Source organism: Tachysurus vachellii, chromosome 4 (genome assembly GCF_030014155.1).
Source record: "Tachysurus vachellii isolate PV-2020 chromosome 4, HZAU_Pvac_v1, whole genome shotgun sequence".
Lineage (NCBI taxonomy): Eukaryota > Metazoa > Chordata > Actinopteri > Siluriformes > Bagridae > Tachysurus > Tachysurus vachellii.
Window position 1 is genome coordinate 27,196,559 of NC_083463.1, and position 22,836 is coordinate 27,219,394.

The 22,836-nt window shown below is 38.9% G+C and overlaps 1 protein-coding gene across 1 annotated transcript; it reads right to left on the reverse strand.

Annotated features, from left to right (window-relative positions):
- Positions 1-1,489: 1,489 nt before the first annotated feature.
- On the reverse strand, positions 1,490-18,603 carry evpla (envoplakin a). Its single transcript, XM_060868665.1, has 22 exons — positions 18,342-18,603; positions 15,443-15,542; positions 15,185-15,339; positions 14,215-14,338; positions 13,187-13,318; positions 13,007-13,048; positions 12,469-12,630; positions 12,242-12,349; positions 11,816-11,911; positions 10,462-10,572; positions 10,110-10,256; positions 9,210-9,364; positions 8,995-9,092; positions 8,701-8,873; positions 7,867-8,045; positions 7,577-7,715; positions 7,225-7,418; positions 6,963-7,113; positions 6,761-6,844; positions 6,558-6,665; positions 6,358-6,450; positions 1,490-5,527 (listed from the first exon to the last, which is right to left on the reverse strand). The coding sequence occupies exons 1-22, from the start codon at positions 18,410-18,412 to the stop codon at positions 2,135-2,137; spliced, it is 6,015 nt and encodes a 2,004-aa protein (XP_060724648.1). The 5' UTR covers positions 18,413-18,603; the 3' UTR covers positions 1,490-2,134.
- Between the last annotated feature and the right edge of the window lie 4,233 nt (positions 18,604-22,836).

The following is a 22,836-nucleotide window of genomic DNA, read 5'->3' on the forward strand; positions in this document are numbered from 1 at the left end:
CTTTGTACCCGCTTTGAGTGATGGAACCAGCTGTGGAACAAGAAAGGTCTTTCTATGTTTAACAGATTATATTCACATGGTTGCTTTTCCTCATTTGATCAGTTTCTTGGCAGATATGGTCTTTCTCAATCTCATATTTATCGTTACTTGCAGATACGGCATTATGTCCAGCAGGTTTTCCCTGATTACAGGATTCAACAGGAAGAACACTGTTTTTATAATCTAGTGGGTTAAGTGGCGGATTCTAAGCATATGGTTTCACAATTTACTTCTTATCATTTTAAGGTAGCTTGGGAAAAGGTTGCTGGTTTCAATTTCAGAGAACACACGGCTGTTCCATCAATGCTATACTACAAATAATTCAGTTTATAATTATACATAGATTGGACTTTTCTAAAGTTAAACTTCACAAGATTTATCCAGAGGTGTCTAGGATTTGTGATTGATGTCGGCATGCAGAGGGAACTTTATCTCGTTCGTTTTGGTTCTGCCTGAAAACTTCACGGGTTTTGGTGAAACTTGGAATAAACCAAATGATTAAATTTTTAGGTCACATCTCAAAAACCTTCAGGTTGGTGGTTATTAAGCCCCTTATTAAGAAACCTTATTTAGATCCTAACGAATTATCAAATTACAAACCCATTTCAAACATCCTTTATGTCAAAAATATTAGAAAAGGTCGTGTTCAATTCGCGTTCAATTACGCTACTTCTTGCAGGAGAACAATATCTTTGAAAAGTTTCAGTCAGGTTTCAGGGCCCATCAAATGACTTGCTCTTGGCTTTGGACCAAGACTGCATCTCAATATAAGTTCTACTTGACCTTAGTGCTGCATTCAACACTATAGATCACGATATTCTGCTAGACCTCTTATAAAATTACACAGGTATTCAGGGACAAGCATTAAGATGGTTTAGATCCTACCTGTCTTGTCGATACCATTTTGTAGATATTAAATGGAGAATCATCCAGTTTAATGGCAGTGAAATATGGAGTCCCTCAAGGATCAGTTTTATTACCAGAAATGGAATCGGCCATCTTTGGCTGTTCTGATACAGATTCATCGTTGCCTTGCACTTGGCGTCAATGCTGGGCATGGTGATGGCCAAGAGAATTATACTGAGGGAAATCTACTGTTCCCCATGTTTTTAGAGATGGCTTGAGGAAACTATGTCTGTCTTATATCTTGAAAATATGTGGTTTAACAAATCAAAGTGTCTTAAAACTTTTTTCCAAAGTCCCTTCCTCCAACATATTCATGACAGTAGAATTTCATGCTTTTGACATTTGTGTGATATTAGGATTTTTATGTAGACCTCTTTCCCCCTATTTGTCTTTCTCCTTTTTACTTAAAATGTACTGTATGTCATTTAAGTTGTGTTGCTGGCCCCTTTTTCACTTGTTTTTTTTTTGTGTGTGTCTGTTATAAAACCAATATAAATATTGAAAAAAAAAAAATTATATCATTTTCAAATCAAACTCACTAAAGTTGTATTTACTGGTTGTTTTATTTGTTTCTGTATTAACCAGACAAGAACATTTTCTTTAACATTTCAATAAACAATCATATATATTTTATAACAATTTCTTGATGAATTATTGAATTTCTTAAAAACATTATTTAAATAATTATTGTTATTTAAAGCAAATAAGAGAAAAAAACCCAGCCCATCATCCAATTTAAAATAAATGGCAAAAGCTTTTTTTTTTTATATAACTGATTAATAATTATATATGGTTATTTCTTACTTCATGCAAATATCGTAAACAAATATCTCCACAGCAGCAGTCAAAGCCCTTAAATAAATGCTGTTCTATCCAAAATGTTCTAATAGCTATTTACTGTATATTAAAAAGAGCCAGTTCATGCCAGATAGTACAATAAGCAAAATGCAGAGTAATCCCTATAAGCTGTGAAAAATTACGCAAAATGTTAGTAACTAACATTAAGACATTTGTGCTCAAATATTATTAGATATTACACAGGTGGTGTAATTTGGCAGTTTTTTTTCCTGAGATTTACATCAATCTGAGCATCATTAGTATAAACATTAATATTTGCAGAGTGGATTACTGTTTGTTTGAACGAATCTTCAGAACCTGCTGTGCTCTTCACTTTGGATATAAACATGTCTTAAGAGAAGTTGCTGTATTTGTGGCTCTTGTATGAAGGCATGAAGCCGGCATCAGTGGATGCCGCGGGAAGCATAGGAAGGCCTGAGTATGAATCTGCCTTGCAAAGTGCCATGGCCTGCTTGTAGCTGATTTTCTGCTTTGTAATCGGATCCACTATGTCCTTGACGTGGTTTGCCTCTTCCTGAATCTCTCTCATCATCGCGTTGTCGATCATTTTTTCTTTGACCGCGTCTACTATGTTTACTCTGCCTGGTTGGTTGGGGTTGACGAGGCCACCGGTCACGTACTGCGCCTCCATGTAACGCATGGCCGTGTCTTTAGGCAGCCACCCCTTCTGAACTGCCTCTCCAATCGACAGACGTTGTTTAGTTACTGGATCTTCAACCCCAGTGAAGGCTTTTTGGGCATTGAGCAAGCGCTGCATCTGGCTAGATTCTATCAGGCTTCGATCTGATGCTTTATGAACTGAATATCTTTCTCTGTTGTTAATATCCACAATACCACCAGTGGCTGCTTGTGCCTCCAACAACCTCTGAGCTGTAGTGGGGTCAATCATCTTTCGCGCCAGGGCCGAGCGCACTGAAAGGCTTGTGTCGGTATCTTTGTCATAAATTCCACAAATCGGGAGTTTCTCCTCAGCGGAATATTTTTTGTAAGGTGGAGGTTTCTGTGAAGTGGTTTGGCTGGTAGCTGATGTGAGTGTAGATGGCTTATTCTTTTCTCCAGCCACGAGAAGGGCAAACTCAGAGATGTGCATCTTTCCATCTTTATATTGCTGTAACTGATACTGAGTCAATCTGCCATCTCGGAGAGCATTTTTAATAGAGTATTGCTTTCCGCTCTTGCGATCTTGCAATACTGACGTGTCGCCATCAGGTCCCATTGTAGTGATCTCCTCCCAGTCACACTCCAGCTCCTGCAAATTGATGTACTGTGTACGATCAATTAGCCCTCGACGGTAAGCATCATATGGTGACATGTCTTTACCGGTCTCAGGGTCCAGGATGCTAATTTTGGTGGAGACGTTTTTCTCCTGCGTACGCGTTTCTGAAGCACTTTCCTCTTTTTTCAGGCTGTTCCTCAGCTCGCTGACTGTGTTTTCGCGCTTGTTAATCCGATCCTTCTCGTCCAGAATTTCTCTCTCCAAGCGCTGAATATCAGACTCTATCTTGATGCTCTTTTGCCTGTTCATTTGAGATCTTTCACTCATGAGCCTGGATTGCTGCTGGAATGATATGCTGACTTCTTTCTGATTGCCCTCCAGATCTCTCAGTTGTCGTTGGAGATCCTGTTTTTCTTTTAGAAGGGTATCCCTTTGACGTACAAGGTTAGTCTCCTCTTGAGAAGTCGTTGTTCTTCTGCTGTGCAGTCGGTCCTGTTTCTCGTTAACACGACGCATTTCATCCTCCAAATCTAATCTGGCGTTTCTCTGCTGGAGCACCTGCTCTCTTAAGCGAGAGAGCTGAGTCTCTACTGCTGGGTCTTTTTCTACCCTGACCACCTCTTTGTAGATCGTTCTCTCATAAGATTTCTCTTTTTGCACGAGCTCGATCTGGATTTTCAAATTCCTGATGTCTCGCTCCAGCCTCATGACATTGTTGCTCTCGTTGTCAAAGTCTGTTCTCAGGCCACTGCTCAGTTTTTCCAGTTTTGGGTCCCTCTCTACTTTCAAAACTTCTTCCATGACAATATACTCCTGCACTGGTGGGGGTGCGTTCTCTAGCTCATTGATACGGTATTTAATTTTTGACAACTCAGTCTCCACCTGTATCTTCTTTTGCCTCTCTTCACTGTCCCTAATAGTCCTCTCTAATTCCTCTATCAGAGCTCTTAATCTCTGAACTTCAAGTTCCACCTTCCTACGATTTTTTACTTCCTCATCCAGATTCCTTCCTAGCCTCTCAAGCTCTATAATCTGCATTGGATCTTTCTCTAATCTCACCACTTCGTTTACTACCACCTTCTCTTCTGGTCTTTGTCTCTCCAGCAGTATGTATTTGTTCTGAAGATCGAATGCCATTTCCTCTATGGTTCTGCGGTTTTGTGCCTCGTCGCGTACCTCCTTCCTTAGACGATCTGCTTCCTTCTCCAAGAGTGGATCGTTGATATACTTGACCACTTCTTTAGTGACCACCTTAGTCTCTATCTTTGACTTCTCGATCCTTAGTTCATCCCGTACTCTCTTGAGACGGTTCAGCTCGTCTACTAAGGAACTGTAGCTCTTTTGAAGTGAATAGACTTGGTCGGAGAGCCTCTGAATCTCTCTCTGGTTCTCTGGGCTACGTTCTTCTTTCACCACCTCTTGAACTACTTCTTTATACTCGATTGTTGGCTTCTGAGACCGGAGAGCTTCCAAATCAATTCGGACCAAATTAAGCTTTCTTTCGAAATCAGAAGTCTGCCTGTTAGTATCCTGGAATTCTCTCCTCAGTCGTGCTATCTCTGCTTCAGTCTCTGGGGAAATCCTGTAGATCTCGTTAACGATCTCCTTGATGTCTATCTTCTGTTTGAGCAACTCAATTTGGGCATACCGTGCCTTAAGATCAGATATTGCATTTAAAAGCATTTTATTCTGGTGTTGTTCTTCCTCTATTGAAGCTCGAAGGGTGGTAGACTCACTAATGAGTTTAGGATTTTGTTCAACTTTCTTCACTTCTTTGGTCACATACTTGGGCTCTATGGTAGGAATGAGTCTTTCAAGACTGGAAAGCTGACTATTGATTTGGACTATTTGATTGGTCAAAGTACGGGACCTTTCAACCTCATCTTCAATTTCCATCTTATATTTCATTACAGCCTTCAGCATCTCGGGATCTTTCTCTACTCTGACAACCTCCTTCTGTACCACCTTTTCTTTGATAGTGGGCCTCTTTTGCTCCAAGAATATCATCTCTGATTTCAGTTGACCTCCATGGCTTTCTTTTACTTTAACCTCATTCATCAGTCTGCTTATCTCGTCCCTCAGCATTTTAGCATCCACATCCAACTGAGGGTCTCTCTCATATTTGGTCACTTCTCTAGTCACCAGTTTTGGCTGCACACTCTTAAGTTCTGTTTCCACATTGGAAATCCTTCTGGTTATCACCTGAATCTCACTTTGGATTCCGGTTCGATTCAAGGCCTCCTCGTGGACTTTTTTCTGAAAGCTGTTTAAATCGGCCTCAAGCTTCGGATCACGGTAGTACTGTACGACCTCCTTCTCTTCCACACGTTCGACACCTTTTCTACTCTTGAGGGACAACATCCTATCTTGAAACACTCTAAGCTCATTTTCGACCTGGTTCCGTCTGCCAATTTCCTCTTCAAGTTTCCTCTGCATAGTATCAACCTCTACTACGCTTTTTTGTTGCAGTTGCTGCTTCTGTTGTACCATGGCTACTGTCTCCTCTTTCTACAGAAAGAAAACAACAGAAAACTTCCAATTATACAGATTTAGTTTTGTTTGTATGTGCCATCTCTGAATGGTATTTGGTAATGCCTGAAATGTATCACAGATTTTTGTGCAATGTGCAAATGTTTAATTCCCTTCTTTTTTATTAAATTATTGCAGGCATATACTCTTTACAGTGCTTGTTTTGGTTGTGCCCATGTTCAGCATTGAATTTCTGTGTCGTGTCACACTCCACAGTAAGTGGTGATTAAATAAGACATAAGACACTCAGAGTGTTAAGAATTTATAGTTTTTCTGATTTTACATAGCCTACAAGGGGGAATATATTCATAGAAAAGTAAAAAAAAAAAACACAAATGTTTCTATCTCCAAAGTAAATGGTGATATCAAACCTATTTTTGCTCTCTGACATGCACCAAGTGTTTGTTCAAAAGCAGTTGTTACTAAATTAGTTTGTTTGAACCATAGTCACCTTATCTAATTGGTTGACAAAGTAGTTGGGCAGAAATTTGCATTATTCAAAGTAGAAAATGGGATCAAAATTTGAATAAAGCATATCATGTGTTACACATCAATATCCAGTCACACAGCAAAAGAAACAGATGATTTGGCATGATGTTTGATGGCTAATTTTAGATTCATTTGTTACAGCTATGCAAGATTCTATTTTATTTCTGGGTTGTTTCTTTTTTTGTGAATTGTTTACTTAATAAATACTTAATATCTAAGTTTGAAAATGTATTTTTTTTGCTGTATAGTCATTATAAAATCTGAATATAGCATTCATAAGGCACACATCATAAGTAACTTGTAACAAGGCAGATTTATACCTGTGCAAGAAGACTCTTGGCTAAGTCCATCTGCTTGAGAAGCTGGTCGTTTGAAGCTGCTGCGTTAGCATAGCGATTCACTAGAGCTTTTTCCTGTATCACACAAAAAAAGTGCAAAAAAACAAGAAAGGAATTTAAGAAACGTAAAACGCATTCGATTTGTTTCTATGAGATGATGTAACACTAGTAATTAGTCTCACCTGTTTTGTCACAGACTCTGACAGAGTAGGGATGGACACTGTTCGACTATCTGCTGCCTCAGGGTTTTTCAGATTAGTTCTGTACTTGTCAGAGTTGACATTGTATTCCTGTACAGAGTGGGTAAAAAAATTATAAGTTGACCTAAGTGTATTTAGAGTTGGTTTGAATAGTAAATTAACTTTAAACCTAGAGTTATGCTTACATTGAGGATATCTTGTAGATCCTGAGAGAGATCGACCATCCTGTCCACTTCATAACCTTTCCTTTTAATGTCCTCTACTACTCTCTGTGAAAAAATGTCAGCATTTTTAATGAACATCAGTTCTAATTATCCAGATGCTGTCAGTTGGACAGATAAAGTATTGTTGTAGTAATCATGGTGTAAAGAGATGAAGTCCACCAACCTCTTGAGAAGTCTGCTTTGCCTGGACTTCGGATATATTGTCCGAAGGTCTGATCTTGTTGTTGGGCAAATTGTCCAGAAACATGTCAAGTGATTGGACGGCGTTTTGGAAGTCATTATTCTTGCTGTTAGCCCCTTGCAAAAGGCTCTCCCTATGCAGAATTGTGAAATAGGGTTTGTTATGATAATAATAACAATAATCACATACAATACAATTAGAAGTTCACTTGGTAGAAAGATGCTGTTTTGTAGCGACGTCATACCTGTCTACTAGCTGGTTGTTTAAGTTAGCATAGCGGTTCTGCAGGCTTTTAACCTGAGCCTCCTGTCTGCGTATGTCAGGGCAGTACTCTTGATATCCCTGCTGGAGGGAACTACACAGCTTTTCGGTTGTCTCCAAATCCCTGTTTAGCTTCTGCATCTCCGGTTGGGCAGCAGCCACATCTTTTCTCAGATTCTGAAAATATATTAAATTAAATTTATATACAATAAATATGACAGTCAACAAGGGCTTTAAAGTTTATTACATACGAATACAAGCGGATTTTTTTTCATTTCATAAAATTGCATATTTCCTTTGAATTTCACTGAAAAATACCAAAATTCCTTGCTTACCTGCACATCTTGGTTGCATTTCTGAAGGCTGTTGGGAAAATCTAAAACAGGACCATCCCTGCTCAGCTGTTTCTCATAACCAGAAACCATCCCGTCCACTTTTCTTATTTGGTTCTCCAAGTTCAGAGATGCGTTTGCCCTGCAACAACATCATTAGAAGTGTAAGATCATTTATTAAGCAACTGTAAGACATATGATGATACATTAAATATGTTTACTATATCTTACTACAAATGTTGGACAAACCCCAAAAGGATTCTGTTTTATAAGCTAGATTTTTTTTAACCTACTTCTTTGTGTAGAGGTCATTAAGTGCCGCCAGGCTGGCTTGTTTGTTGTTGGTCTGGCTCAGTTTATCAGGCAAACTGGAGGACACTGGGCCATTGAAGTCCTGGGATATGAGCGGTTCAAGCTGCTTCTGTACAGCTGCTTTTTGCTGCTCCAGCTGCCGCAGAGCCGCTGCAGCTTTCTGCAGGAACATGGAATGAAATTGAACTGAAATATGTCTGAATTATGATTTATGATTTATACATTTAGAGGTGTTGAGTTCGCCTTCCAAATTTTTAGTTACAGAGAGCTTGGAGGCTATTCTATGGGACACATGGGACAAGGAAGGGGACACACTGGAAATTAGATGCCAATCATCCTACAAAGCATGTCTTTGGAATGGGGAGGAAACTGAAGAACCCAGAGGAAACTGCAGCACAGGGAGAGCATGCAAACTCCACACACATACAGTGTGGAGAAGGGACTCAATTATATTGTGATAATTTTATTGTGAAAATCACACAATTACAGCACTGTTCCAGTAAATTGGAAAATTTATCTCCTGTAAATTCTCCAGTAAAGAGATTCTCCAGTAAATTTTGGTGTGTGGATTTGTATTCATTCAGCTTCAAGATCTTTAATGAAATCATTAATCATTTCATCTTTAATGAAAGTTTTCATTAAGCAGGGGCATTGTCATGCTGGAACTGGGGCTTGGTGTAATGCTTTAGTATACAAGGATATTCTATACAATTATTTGCTTCCAGTTTGGTGGGAAGACCCACATGTGAGCGTCATGGTCTGGTGTCCACAAACCCATATAGTGTATGTAATAGGCAGAAAGTCCATTTTCTTACCTCTTGTTCCTTCAAGCGGTTACTAAGATCTGCACCAGGGTTGCTGCTGTTCAGTGGAGCTCTCATTCGGTTCAGCATGTCCTGTTCCGCAAGGGCCAGATCTTTGTCCAACTGATTCAGGTGTCCACTGAGTTCTTTAGCTTTAGGGCTGTCCACAGATTTCGATAAAGGAGCTGTAGCACAAAGAACACAATAGAGGTTAGTGTGTACAAACTGCATTTGTGTAATATGTTTTTATTGTGTGTCTGATCTTTAAGTGTGTGTATGTGTACGTGTGCAGTGTGTGTTATTCACCTGATTGCACTGCTCGTGAAGTCTCAGGGGCCTGACTTTTCAGTGAGGCCCTGATTGCTGCACGCCGTTTCTTCAGGTCATCCAGCTCTTTGCCCAACCTACACACGCCACGCACAACTTTAACCACATTTCTAATGATCTGACCATATATCTGTATTAACATGCTTATCTTCTTTACACTTGAAAAGCTTACAAATCATTCAAATCAGACTTACAGGTCCACTCTGTCAATGGCCTCTGTGTCAGGTGGAGGAATCAGGAAGCACACTCCAGGAAATGAGTTGATGGCCCCGTCACTCGAATGCACATCCCATTTCGCGTTGTTGCTGTTGGACTTCAAGGCCAGCTTCTCGCCTCTGGATATGGAGGCCTGGAAATAAAATCAAGTGTGTGTGAGAATACATAACAAATAATGTATTCCAAGAGAAACCATAACCATAACCATAACCAAGAGAAAATATAGAAAAATTAGCAAATGTATGAAAAGTTTCAAAAGGTTATTAGACTAGAACTAGGCTTAATCTTAATGTGGTTAAATTGTGAGTTTTGGATCAAAATTGGTGCCTTGATATGGCAGCTGTAGATGAACGGCTAAAGTAATAATGAAATGGGATGTTTGCCATCTTCACCATTTTAATGTAGACTTCTGAAACTACTGTATTTTATAAAATGGTTCAGAGCTGCTTCAAAGCAGATCTCGCTGACTTTATTTAGGGAATCTGTGACTCAATCTCTGTATACACAATCCTCAGACTTGTGAGTGAACAGAAAACAGCAGGGTAAAAGTGTGATCTCTATAAAATTAGATGAGGAGCAGTTTATTATTAAATAGTGTTCACACTGCAATTGTGCCTCATTATATTCTTATTGCCATGTAGTTGCTGAGGAAAAATGTTACGCTACATAACAACACACAACATACAGTACTCTAGGGGTGTTTTCTTCCTCTCTGCCTGCAATGCATGATCTTTTTAGCAAGTTTGAAGTGTTTGTGTGCAAAACATTTAGACATGCAGTTTTCACACTGGCCAAACTTCCTGTGAGGATCAGTCCAATTTTCCTGTTATTTGAATTAATGGAACCGCATCAAAGCAAATTGTGTTAAATGAAGACACCTTGGGTGTGTTCCAGTCACACAGAGACTCGATGGTGGTGGCTCGGTTAGGGGTTGTGCGGCGGAGTTTGAGAGGAGCGACCGTAGTGCTACGCTTTCTCAGATCTGCTAAGAGCTGCTCACAGCGCTGAAGAGGCCTTTCCTCTGCCTGAGAGAGAGAATAAGAAAGAGATGAGGGATTAATGATGAAAGAAATATAATGATTAAACCACACTACAATCTCAATATAGTTAGTACGTTAATATCCAAACCAAGTAATGAATACAGAAATCCTTAAACTAAACTTTTATTTTTTATTACACACGTTTTCTCCTCATATATATTGATATCATATTAATATACTTATATCTTACCTCTAGCTGGAGCTGAACCTCAGTGTTAGACTTCTTAGACAGAGTTTTGGGGTCCAGTGTGGAACTGAGGCCTGTCAATGATTCGGACAAGGTCTCGGCATCCAGTTGATACTGCAAACAGAAAAGATAAATAAATATCTTTCAAACATATATGAATATATTATACAGTGTATATACTGCATGAATTAGAACATATCTCATACAGTGCATGTTAAACCAGAGGTGTTCAAAGTTTTCTCTCAGTTATGCTTATAACTATGAACTAAATAATATGTATAACCTCTACAACTCTTACAACATTAACCTTGGCTGGTAATCTCATTATTAAATTCACTAGTAAAGTAAATTAGGGATTATTTTATTTATTTATTTTTTTGTTTGTTTTCAAAATTTAGTCAAATGTATTTAGTATTTCCTATTAAAATATTTTAAAAATATTATAAGATTATTAAACTAATTTCTAGACATTCTTCCTGATGTAAAGGATACTTTAGCTCATTTTTCAAGCAATTATCGCACTTGCTCTTATTCTAAGTGACATGGGGAATTTAGGTCACTTCCCTGCCAGACCACCAGACGGCGACAATGCAAGTCTTGACAAGTCTTGAGTTTTAGTCACCTGCTTTGTGTTTAGTGATTAATGACCTTATTTAAGTGTCAGTATCTTTGTCTAGCCCCTTGATTGAGATCTCTCTGTTTTTTTCTTTTCTTGCTGTATGTTAGTATTTATTTTGCTGGACTCCTCTTTGATTCAAGTTCTTGTTTGTTGCAAGGAAAAGTAAAAGAATTTTCTGCATCTGTATCCTGTATCTGTCTTTATCTCCCTGATACATGACAATAAGAATTTTTGCGGTGTTGAAAATGTGTTTCGTGCCTTTTAGCCTCTAACAAGCAAGGACTAAGATTTGATAGGGTATGGAGAACATTGTAATGTATTGGTGATATAAAGTCCCTAATGACACTAGCAATCTAAGACCGTTAAGATATCACTTGAAATGGTCAATTGATGCTTAATATTTCTGCATAATGGTGATAACATTTGTGTTTATTTCATATTTAATAATTTCCAACTAATTATTAAAGCTTTTATTCTATTTCATGTGCATGGTCTGTCAATCACGTGAAGAAAACATGTGCCTTTGGCTGACCGCTCGATGACCCCCACCATGAACAACCCCATCAGAGAGCTTACAATATGATTGTATGACTCCAGCTCTCCCCTGACACGTCACCATACCTAGACTATTACAGGCCTGGCTAACATTCAACATGGCTACTCATGTTCAGCTGTTCAAAGCTGCTTGAGATGAACGTGCTGTGCTTGTTCTGCTGGACTCCTCCTGTATCACCTTACCTTTTTGTATTCCTCCACATTGTCCAGGTGTGCTTCCTGGCAGATGCAGAGGTTCAGAAATTTCTGCCATTCGTTCCTCAACGTGTCTCTGTGGCCCTGAAACATGAAACAGCTTACACATGCTGAAATTGAAACTCTGTGTAATTAGCCCTGGTGTCATTGGCCACACATTGTGTTTCAGCCTCGCCTAACAACCTAATGTGTGGAGCACCGGAAATATACAGCAATTTACCTACACAAACAACAAAAAAAATGTGGGGTACACATATAAATACTATCCGTCACCGCTTTTTATTTGATTTATAAAATTATACACAACAATCCTCAATTCTGACTGTTAAAAAAATATTTTTTTAGTTTTCTATATTGCTCAGTTTCAATTCAAATCCCAGGATTTCTCTCTCTCTCTCTCTCTCTCTCTCTCACCTGAATGGTGTTCGCTGCAGGGTGTTTCATCTCTATCAGACGATCTCCATCATCCTGCAGCTTGTTAACTTCACTCTCATGAGACAGCAAGCTGTTGTTTTTAAAGATCTACAGAGAATCACAGAGTACAAAACAACAAACAAAAATCTCAGCCTTCTTCAAATCTTACTTTTAAAATTAGTTCGATAATAATTTAGATGTGAAGAAGCGTGAATGGAGAGCCTCACCTCGTAGCGGCGCCGGACGTCGGACGGATCCACCATGCGGTCGCTCCAGTCCTGTTGGAGGATCTTAGCTTGCTCGTCGTTCAGGTAGCCTAACTCTTTATTACAGCTTTGCATGTAGTCGTACAAGCTGTTTAGGTAGTGTTGACGCCATTTGGAGTTGTCCTTCATGTCAAGAACAAAACATACACGGGTACGCAGGTGTGATTAGTCAGTCTATCTTGCAGCATTAACAGCAGTGATTCATTCAAATGTGGAAAGTTTTTGTGATAAATACCTCAGAAAATAAGCAAATTTACATATGTTTATATCCATTACATGATTTGTATTTAAAGTAATGGTTCAGCAAGAAAACATGTTATTTGAAATAACTGTATCAGTGTTTATAGTTAGACGCTTAGAGGTTGGTTTCTTAAAATGTTCAGTTTTGTGTTGAACGAAAAATTGTACAGATTTTTTTTGTTGAGGTTGCTGAACAATTCCTCTAAAATCAGCACTCCAGAGCTTATTTTCATTTAGGACTAAAGGAGAAATATCTTACCAAGAGATTGGCGTATTGCTTCTTCAGCTCAGCATATTCCACCTACCACAACAAAGCAAAATGTCAGCATTTATTTTATGAAATTCACCTCACAGATATGTGAGCACTGAAAAAATGACAAAATCTTTTTTTAAAGAAAGATATCTGCTGTATTGTATGAGTGGCAGGATCATGTCTGACCTTAGAGCTGGTGCTGTCTGGGCTGAGCTGCGTGCTGTAGGCTTCGATCTCCTTGTGTAGTATATTGTGGGCTGCGATCTGCTTCTCCAGTTCAGACATGGTGGGCCCATACGCCTCTGAGTTGACCTCTTTCTGCAACACGCACACATACACATGTAGTAAATATGTCACTATAGGCACTATAGGCACTGAGAAACAGTCACATTTGCAGTACTGAAGCCTAAGAGGTGAGTAGGTGAGAGCCTACGGACAACTACATGCTGTTCTTCTAAACAGCTAAGGTGAAATTTTTCATTAGGAGAGCGCTTCGTATGTTGAATGGAGATAATGGGAACTTGTTTCAGGGATGTTCCACAATTATAAACATAACTATAAATGATTAAAGAAATATGACTTCTCTTTTTTTTGTAATTAAAAATAAAAATATCTGTGGAATTAAACATGTAAACATTTTTGGATGTACTATTTTCAGAAAAGAAGCTTTGCTTTGCATCAGGCCATTTGATTCCACTAAGTAGTTGATGATTTCCCCCTTAAAGCATCCTCCAATATGTTTTATTCCTAACATACCTCTTGTTTATTATAGTGATTATAGTGTATTTTTCCTAGTCTTTTGGTTTGAAAATGACCTGAACTGTTTTTATAATCTGATACGAATCGATTCGGCTCTGATATGATTCAACTGGACTCTGAAACGAATCGATTCAGCTCCGATATGATTCAACTCGACTCTGATACGAATCGATTCAGCTCCGATATGATTCAACTCGACTCGGACACGAATCGAATCAGCTCCGAATGATTAAACTCGACTCTGATATGAATCGTTTCAGCTCCCATATGATTCAACTCGACTCTGATACGAATCGAATCAGCTCCCATATGAGTCAACTCGACTCTGATACGAATCGATTCAGCTCCCATATGAGTCAACTCGACTCTGATACGAATCGATTCAGCTCCGGTATGATTCAACTCAAAGACATGGTGAACACGGAGAATGAGTGATTTCCAGATGTGCTGCTTACCTGTTTCTGGTTGAACACCTGGATCCAGTTGATGCGCGGCTGAAGGCCGATTTCATTCATCTGCTTGTAGAGTTCACGGTAAAACACGCAGTCCTTCAGCCAGCGCTCATGAAGTCGACTCACACTATCACACAAACACAAAACATCGTCAGCATCACAACCTAAGAGGCAATGCATATCAAAAGTTTATACAAACACCATAAGAAAAGGTGACGCTTATTTTCCTTGCAGAACCTGCTGTGTATTTATTGACATGTCAAGCGACATCTAGTGGCCATTCAGTGTATTGCCGTGTGACACTTTATTCAGGGTGAAAATAGATACTGCTAACATTCCTGCTGCTAAATTTCTGTGTATTATATTTGAAAGTATTTCATCAAAACGATTAATGAGGAATAAGGAATTGTTTGCAATAAATCAATAGCAATCATGTTAGAATTCATGTTAGAAAAAAGGAAAAAGTATCAAGGGTATACAAAAAAAAATTTAAGGTTATATGATTTGGCAAAATTGTGCATGTTCTTAAAAAACAAGAGGACAAAAAACACAAGTATAGAAGAAAAAAGAATAGTCTCCAAAAGTCTGATTATATTATGAAAATATTGGTTTTCACTTTTTTTTTTTTTTACATACAATTAAAGTTGATGAGTGATGAGAAATTGAATGGCTGTGTTTGTTTATGCATCATTTACACAATGAAATTTGTTTCAATATTTGCTAAAGCTTTAGACTTTAGGATGCAGTTTAGCAGGTATGTTGTATAAAACTCTAACACAAGTGTGTCTGTGTGCAAACACCTCCAGCTCTTATTTTCTTACATGGCTTGATACCGCTACACTGTGAAGCTTGTTCACATTTGGTGAAACATTGTACTGAATCATATGCGTACAAATACCCTTGTTTCGACTTTAATGAATGCAGTGTAAGAAAGCCTGATAGGGCAACTATCACTTTGTGTTTGTATACTCACTCTTTCTCTATGTCTCCTGCCTGTGGGTGTTTCATTTTCTTGGCCTTGTCCAAATCCAGGAAAAGATCCTTGAGGAGCCCTTCGGCCTCAGCTAGACAATCAGAATTTTCCTTCTGGTATTTAAAGGGAATATTCTTCTTGTCATTTTCTGCATCCTGAAAGAGAAATCCAAGCAGAAATGACAGTTGATCATCAGTCTTTGGATGTCCTGAGAAATAAATGATAGGAAAGAACAAGAGAGACAAAATTTCGACTCACAATGACCATCAGGTCTTCAGCCCTCAGCACGTCTTTTTCCACAGTGTCAGCATTCTTCTGCATGCGGGCGATCAATAAGGTCAGGTCATTCACCTGAGACCTGTAGGAATCAGGTTCGAAAGTCATGGTTCATCCTCTGGTAATCAACCAGAATTAATCCTTTTTTTAAACAGTAGTCAGAGTTGTCGATGTAATATTACAAACTGTCAGATTTTTGTAGCCAAAGAAGTTAAAAGAAGGATCAATAATGTCGTATGATCAATTGTGAACCACTGTCACTTAATACATCCATCTATGTGCATGACAGAATAACACACAGGTCCTCATTGTTCAGGATCCTGTAGTGAGGATGTGACAGAAGCACCATGGACATGTGCATGGGGATAAACAATCAGAAAAAGCAGTCTAGCTGATTGATTATATGTATATCGGCATGGGTGTGTTTGTATTGGGATCAGTTGAGTTTATCACATACATCAGTGCTGCATTTATTAAACATTAGACATCCATATGCTGCCATGGTCTCTAACCTCACATCTACAAGACAGACCAGCAAGGGGAGCATGTTTAATAAAGTGAGAGCGCACATCTGAAAATAGTATAGAAATTGTGAGTTTTCCTGGTTTTCTTGCTTTATGTGTATGTGGCAGGCAAAGTGGCCAAACGAGCTGAGGCTTCTAACAGGTTTGCTGACATGTTCAGCTGGTATGTGCAGTTTGGGTGTGGGGACAATGAAACTAAAGATATCTGGGTTCTGTGAATTCAGTGAATGTCTGTCATTCCACAACAAACCAAACACACACACACACACTTTCTCTCTTTATAATCTTTACTAGTTCATCTGTCTCTCACTCTCATTTGCTATCTCTTCATCTCTCACCTTAGACTAACACTTTGGTTGAATTTATTACATTTACATTTACATTCATGCCATTTGGTAAACACTCTTGCAGAGCGACTTAAGTTTATCTCATTTATACAGCTGAGAAAATGACGGTTAAGGGCCTTGCTCAGGGGCCCAGCAGTGGCAGCTTGGTGGCCCTCGGAAAACACCTTAAACACAGGTGCTACCACAACCCCAACATTACAATAAGTTATTAAAACTCCAGCAAGCAAAGTCCTGTGAGATAAACAGTGATGTAATCATTTTCCCATTCATTGACAAGGCTGGTTTTGTCCCTTCACAACAATGCTGTTCCACCCGCCCTCATGCCACGGGCCCTCGCATCTCTTTTGAACACACCCTGGCAGGTTCCACCTCTCTTGTACCGAGAACTAATGGAAAACCACCATAAATCTCAGAAGCCTGAGGAACGGCACCATCTCTGAGAATGTCAAACATGTAAAACACAATTATGCTGCAATTACATCCCCATAAAGCTTTGTAACACCATTTGAACTGTTCTATTTAATCTTAAATACACTTGTTAAACCTGATTCCGCCTAGCTCTGAATTGTTATTGGAAAACAGTCGACATTAACTGAACTGACTCTCGTTCATATATTTTTCATCCATGTAGATTTTTCTAACAAATGCACAACTAGCTGCACAAATAGATGTTTTTTGAAGCTTTATATATATATATCCTCTCTGTAAATCCATTCTGTACTCAGTAAAGTTATTTAAAGTTCATTGATGTTCGTTATTTTATCGTTGGTTACACAAGAGGTGTGTCTGAACAAACACTAACAGAAAATATTTGTGGTGATACACAGCTGTCAGGAACCTCAGTCCTGTTATTCTGGTATTTTACGGATTAAATAGAAATTATTTAAGGAAAATGTCACGGTTTATTTTCTTGATATATAATCATGTCATCTGTCACTTGTACTTTTTGTACTTCCTGGAGTGTGTGAAATGCGTCTCATCCACACTCGTGCCTTACACACTCGTATCCCACACCTACATGTCATGCAACGCTGTCTCAGCCAGTTATTGGCACAAAGTCATCTGACCTTCAGGGTTCTGTGTTTAAGATCTACAGTGCATCAGGAACCAGGAAAATATTTGCTTGATGTTGAAAACTAAAGGAGCAAGTTCCTCTGGAAAAGCCACACTGGAACAACAATGACTAAGAGCTAAGCCAACACCTGTTGGAGGAACAAGGAGATTAGTTCTGACAGATTAACCACCCCAACATTCCTGGGTTGTACTCTCACCTCTTACACTGACATTTACGCTAGTTCTATTTAACATCCACCAACAGGGTGGCATCGGCGTTCTCCACTGAGCTCATATGTCTCTGAAGGGTATGTTTACAAAGCAAAGTTAATGCTTATGACACCACATTCGTAAAGGTACAGTGGGAACAACTCATCGCTCGTAACTCATCAACAGTCATGCAATGGAAATCTTTTCATTAATTCATTATCTCTGAGGGTTTTTTTTAAATGGAATGAGCATTACAGACATTACAATTATATGAGTTATATCCACACACAGGACCTGATCTGCTGCTCTAGAATACAGGAGCTGTCAAACTGCACAAACAAAATTTGCGTATGCGTTTGATAACTTGCCATGGAGTTGAATCAGGTGATAAAGGAGGACTTATCTTCTGGAATTTGACACTTAAGTCAAAATACTTAAGTACAATAAAATGCAGCAATTCCTATCATACATACATACATACATACATACATACACACATACATACATTCTCTATTGTTTTATGGGTTTAATTGGCATGCAGATCTACATGGAATACCAAAGTTTAAGAAGAGTTAAGATGATCTCATTCATGTCACACACTCACAAAGTGAACACCAAGGCCAAGTGTGAGATATATGATATAGACCTGAGCAGCCTGGAGGTGACCGACTTAGGCCTCCACCTGAGCTCCGGTTACAAGCACCTCCTCAAAACCAGTCACTAACTCACGCACACTAACACACTCACTTTGTCATCTTGGACGAAGCCTTGTAGGTGCTGCTGTCCTTGGTGGCATCCTTGGTGCTTTTCTTAAACATCCTGCAGGTTCGGTGTGAGGTGAAAAGTCACCTACGTGTATATGCGTATATTTCTCTCAGCCTCTCAGCTGATCTTTAAATCCCTTTTCGCTCACTGTTTGACTTCTTCTGCGCTGTGTCTATGTCTCTTCTCGGTTGCACACGCATACACACACACACTCTGCGTGACTCTGGTGAAATGTGGAGGACTGTTAAAAGATGGAGATGTTTGCTTGTCTCTGCTCCGCCCTGAGGAACAAGTGTCGGACGACACCCAGGCGTACCGAGGGACCGGGCAGACCTGTTTTACGCACCCATTTCTCTCATACACACACACACACACACACACACACACAGAAGTTTGTCATACATTCATAATGTGGGCCAACAGAGAATGCCTTCTGTAAATGTGTGTAATTTGCCAAAACCTATGCTGCATTCAACTCCTGATTCTGGTGACTGGGTTAATCATTTATAATATACTTGCTTTCCGCATAGAACTTTCTATAAAACTACAACCATTGAACATACAAAGGACTCTCAATTGTAGCTTCAGTTTTCTTCAGGCTTTTACTTACAGTTTTATTTAACCCACTGTAGCCACAGATTTTCATGTTGTTAGCTGAAAGAACTTGAGGCACATTCTGAGATGCCTTTCCACTAACCACAGTTGTAAAGAATGGTTATTAGTCGTTGGGTTGGGGGTTTGTTTTCGTCCTGATGTCAAGTTTGCATATTCTCCATGTACACTTGTTTCCTCCCCCAGGCCAAAGTCATGTATTGTATGCTCTAAATTGTCTCTAGTGTGTGTATGATTGTGCCCTGTGATAGATTTGCACTGCGTCCAGGGTAATTTGTGCCCAGTGTCCAATAAAAGTTCCCTGTGACCCTGTGTATGATATAGAAAATGAATTGATGGATGCACCAAGTGCAGGTCTTCCACTTGTTGCTCTGAGGAACCTGAGACCAGGTTCTCAGGATTCCTCCCACCTCTCGGTAACAAGCCGTGGATCGGCTGGACTAAACTGAGCCTAGATGTGAATGAGTGTGTAAAGGAGTGTGTGAAGGTGCTTAGGTTGTTATAGAAAATCCTATTTTCATGTCATTTTAAAATAAATCTATACCGGTGACAAGTAACTTATTCCAATATCGAGCAATGCAATGTTTATTGATTTATCAGTGCTTGTACAGTTGCATATAGGCCTGTTTGAGAAGACTGTTGAACACTTAATAAAATACATTTCCTTTATCTCTGTGAATAGGGGAGATTCACCAAATCGATCTATGACTACAACTTTGATTACCATTTTTTTCTGTGATTTTAAATAATGCAAAGGTTTTTTTTTGTTTTTTTTTTAAATAATGTTTAAATGAATGCATTATGAATGTACAATGAAGGGTGTTTTATGTTTTGGAATGTAGCACAGCCACTTTCTTTCAGCTGGGCCGTGGCAGAAAGCCTACATTTCTAACACACTCACTCATCTGGGTGGGTGAGTGTGAGTCACAACCCATCTCTCTTTTCCTCTCACTCACTCCCTTCCTCGCTATCACACTGCATGGGATGGTGCTGGGAATTTGCCATTCAAACCGTGCTCGTCCTCTGGGCTTGGAATCAGATCTTGTTCCATTTTCGTCTGATGATGTTGAATGTGTACGTATTCAAATATTCACTAACATGTTAGTCACTTATGAGTAAAAATACCCATGGGGTGTGTACAAAGGTGGACCTAGGTGGAAATATACTTGGACCTGCCCCTTAGAATCCACCCAAGTTGAATTATTGTTTCCTAAATATAAAACACATCATCTGCAAATTACAGTTTAAATCAAACTCCTCCTGTTTTTTTTTTTTTTTGGTGCTTGTATCCATTGAAGGCATGTGACTCTCCACAGGATATAAACCAGAAATAAAAACAATTAACTATTCTATACCATAACAAAACACACTTTTTCTTTTTTAGTCCATAATGCCAACCATAAATGTTTAAGGAAATAACCGTAGTCTTGATAAACTCACACAGGGTAGTGTGATGAATTAGATTTTGCAGTAACAGCACATCCTCCTCTTACACCACAGCAATTTGCTGACTTTTTTATTGTATTATAAGTTCATGTCATCACTTATCCATTAAAGAGCATCTTCTTCCCCAGAGCTGTAGCTGCCATCGACCTCCCAGGTCACTCTTGGACTACTTTGAACCAGTCTTGTAAACCTTGTTGATGTAAAACCGAATTAAATGAATGAATACAGAAATATTGTTTACAGAAATAAATAAATAAATAATAACTGCACTACAGTACAATCTATCACTCAGTGTGCAATATACCTCCAGTGGGTTTATATTAATGTGCAATATACCCATGTTCATATGTACATGGGTATATACCCATGTATATATGTTTCACGGGGCACAATTTTTATAAAAACTCCTAGGTTGTCCTAGGTTGCTTTCTGGGAGTTGCCACACTAAACTACATTGTATTGTATAAGATGACAATAAAGTATCTTACCTATCTACTTACTTGCCTCATAAAACTCTCCCCTATCCCAAAAATAAAACAAAAATGTTTTATCTTTTTATTTCACAGAGAATCTGGAACTCGTAAACACCTCAATCCTGAAGATCTCCCCATAGAAAACGTTTACAAACCACTGGAGACTCCTGTATGTTCTAAGGAATTATGCTTACACAATTTATGTGCAATACCCAAAAGGATTGATATATTTTACATTTACATCATTTACAGCAACATATAATTATTATACTGTACAGCAACCTGGTCAATAGTACAGTGTTTAACGATGCTTAATAACTGTGCTACCACTGGAGATCTTGTAAAGTTTACAAGCTTCCTGGCTATTGTAGTCTTACCATTTGCCTAAACAATAAAAAAACATTGCTTACTTAAACAAATGCCAAACATAAAACTTGGCATCCATTAATAATTACACACCATCCAGTGCAACACACAAAAAGGAGACTCAGATGACTTTGTGGATGATTCCAGACTTGACTCAGATGACTCCAATTCATCTGTGGTTCGTTTTTAACAGTTTTTCATTTTCATCACTACAGAATCAACCAGTTATGAAATACAAGTTTATTTATTTCTAAATTTCAAAATCACCTCAGTGAAAGCTAGTAGGAAATCAGTGAGCTAGCATTGAGTTTGGAGAACTCGTGGCCTACTTTCATTCCTGCACTCGCTCTACCTTGAAAAACTCCATTTTTCAATGCCAGCATTTTTAAACAGAGTATTTGTTCAAAAGCACCCATGACATGCTGTTACCATGAAAGCCAAGGAGTCTGTCTGCTTAGAGGATGCTTTCTTAGGGTGTGTCGCCTACCTGAGAGTCTTCTGTTCATCAGTGTTAAACATTCTCACTTATTAATCTGGCACTCACAAATTAGATGGATACGATAAATTGCCCCTAAGTGTAACTTTAACCTGTGACCACATTCCATTCAGGGTAAATTTCCACCTTGCCTTGACTCCATTGCACCTCTGAGAAGGACGAAGCAACTGAAATAGCCACACACTCCTCCAATCCCTGTCTGGTTAAAAATATAACAAAATGTAGTTATCATAATTAAAACATAACAGCTACACATAAATATCTGAAAATGTATCAACAAAATGAATAAAACAAGTTCTTGTTTTCATTAATAAATGTCTGGTGATATTCATTCATTCATCTTCTACCGCTTATCCGAACTACCTCAGGTCACGGGGAGCCTGTGCCTATCTCAGGCGTCATCGGGCATCAAGGCAGGATACACCCTGGACGGAGTGCCAACCCATCGCAGGGCACACACACACACACACACACACACACACTCATTCACTCATTCACACACTAGGGACAATTTTCCAGAGATGCCAATCAACCTACCATGCATGTCTTTGGACCGGGGGAGGAAACCGGAGTACCCGGAGGAAACCCATGCAAACTCCACACACACAAGGTGGAGGCGGGAATCGAACCCCGACCCTGGAGGTGTGAGGCGAACGTGCTAACCACTAAGCCACCGTGCCCCCTGTCTGGTGATATGTGATAGCTAATTCTAACGCTAAGTATCCTTTAGAACTCATACTAAATCTTAAAGCCTGGTGAGTTATACAGTCTCTTTGATTTCTAACTACCAATAACCAGCTGTTATTTTTACATTTTTTTTTTTTAAATACATTTTTAATATTTTGTTATATTAAAGTTTAGATTTTAGCAGCTTCACCTGCTAGCTAGCATTCAGTTCATAAGCTAGCTAACAGTATGAAGATATTGCAGATCATATCAAAATAAAAAAAAAAGTCAAGCAACTAGTAAACTAACAGTTAACGCTTTCCTAATCGGCTCTTCACCTTCTTTCTTTCTAACAAGTCATTTGTAAGAAATGTTGCAGCTATTGTGCTAGAAAATAGCTAAAAACCATAAGGTGCAC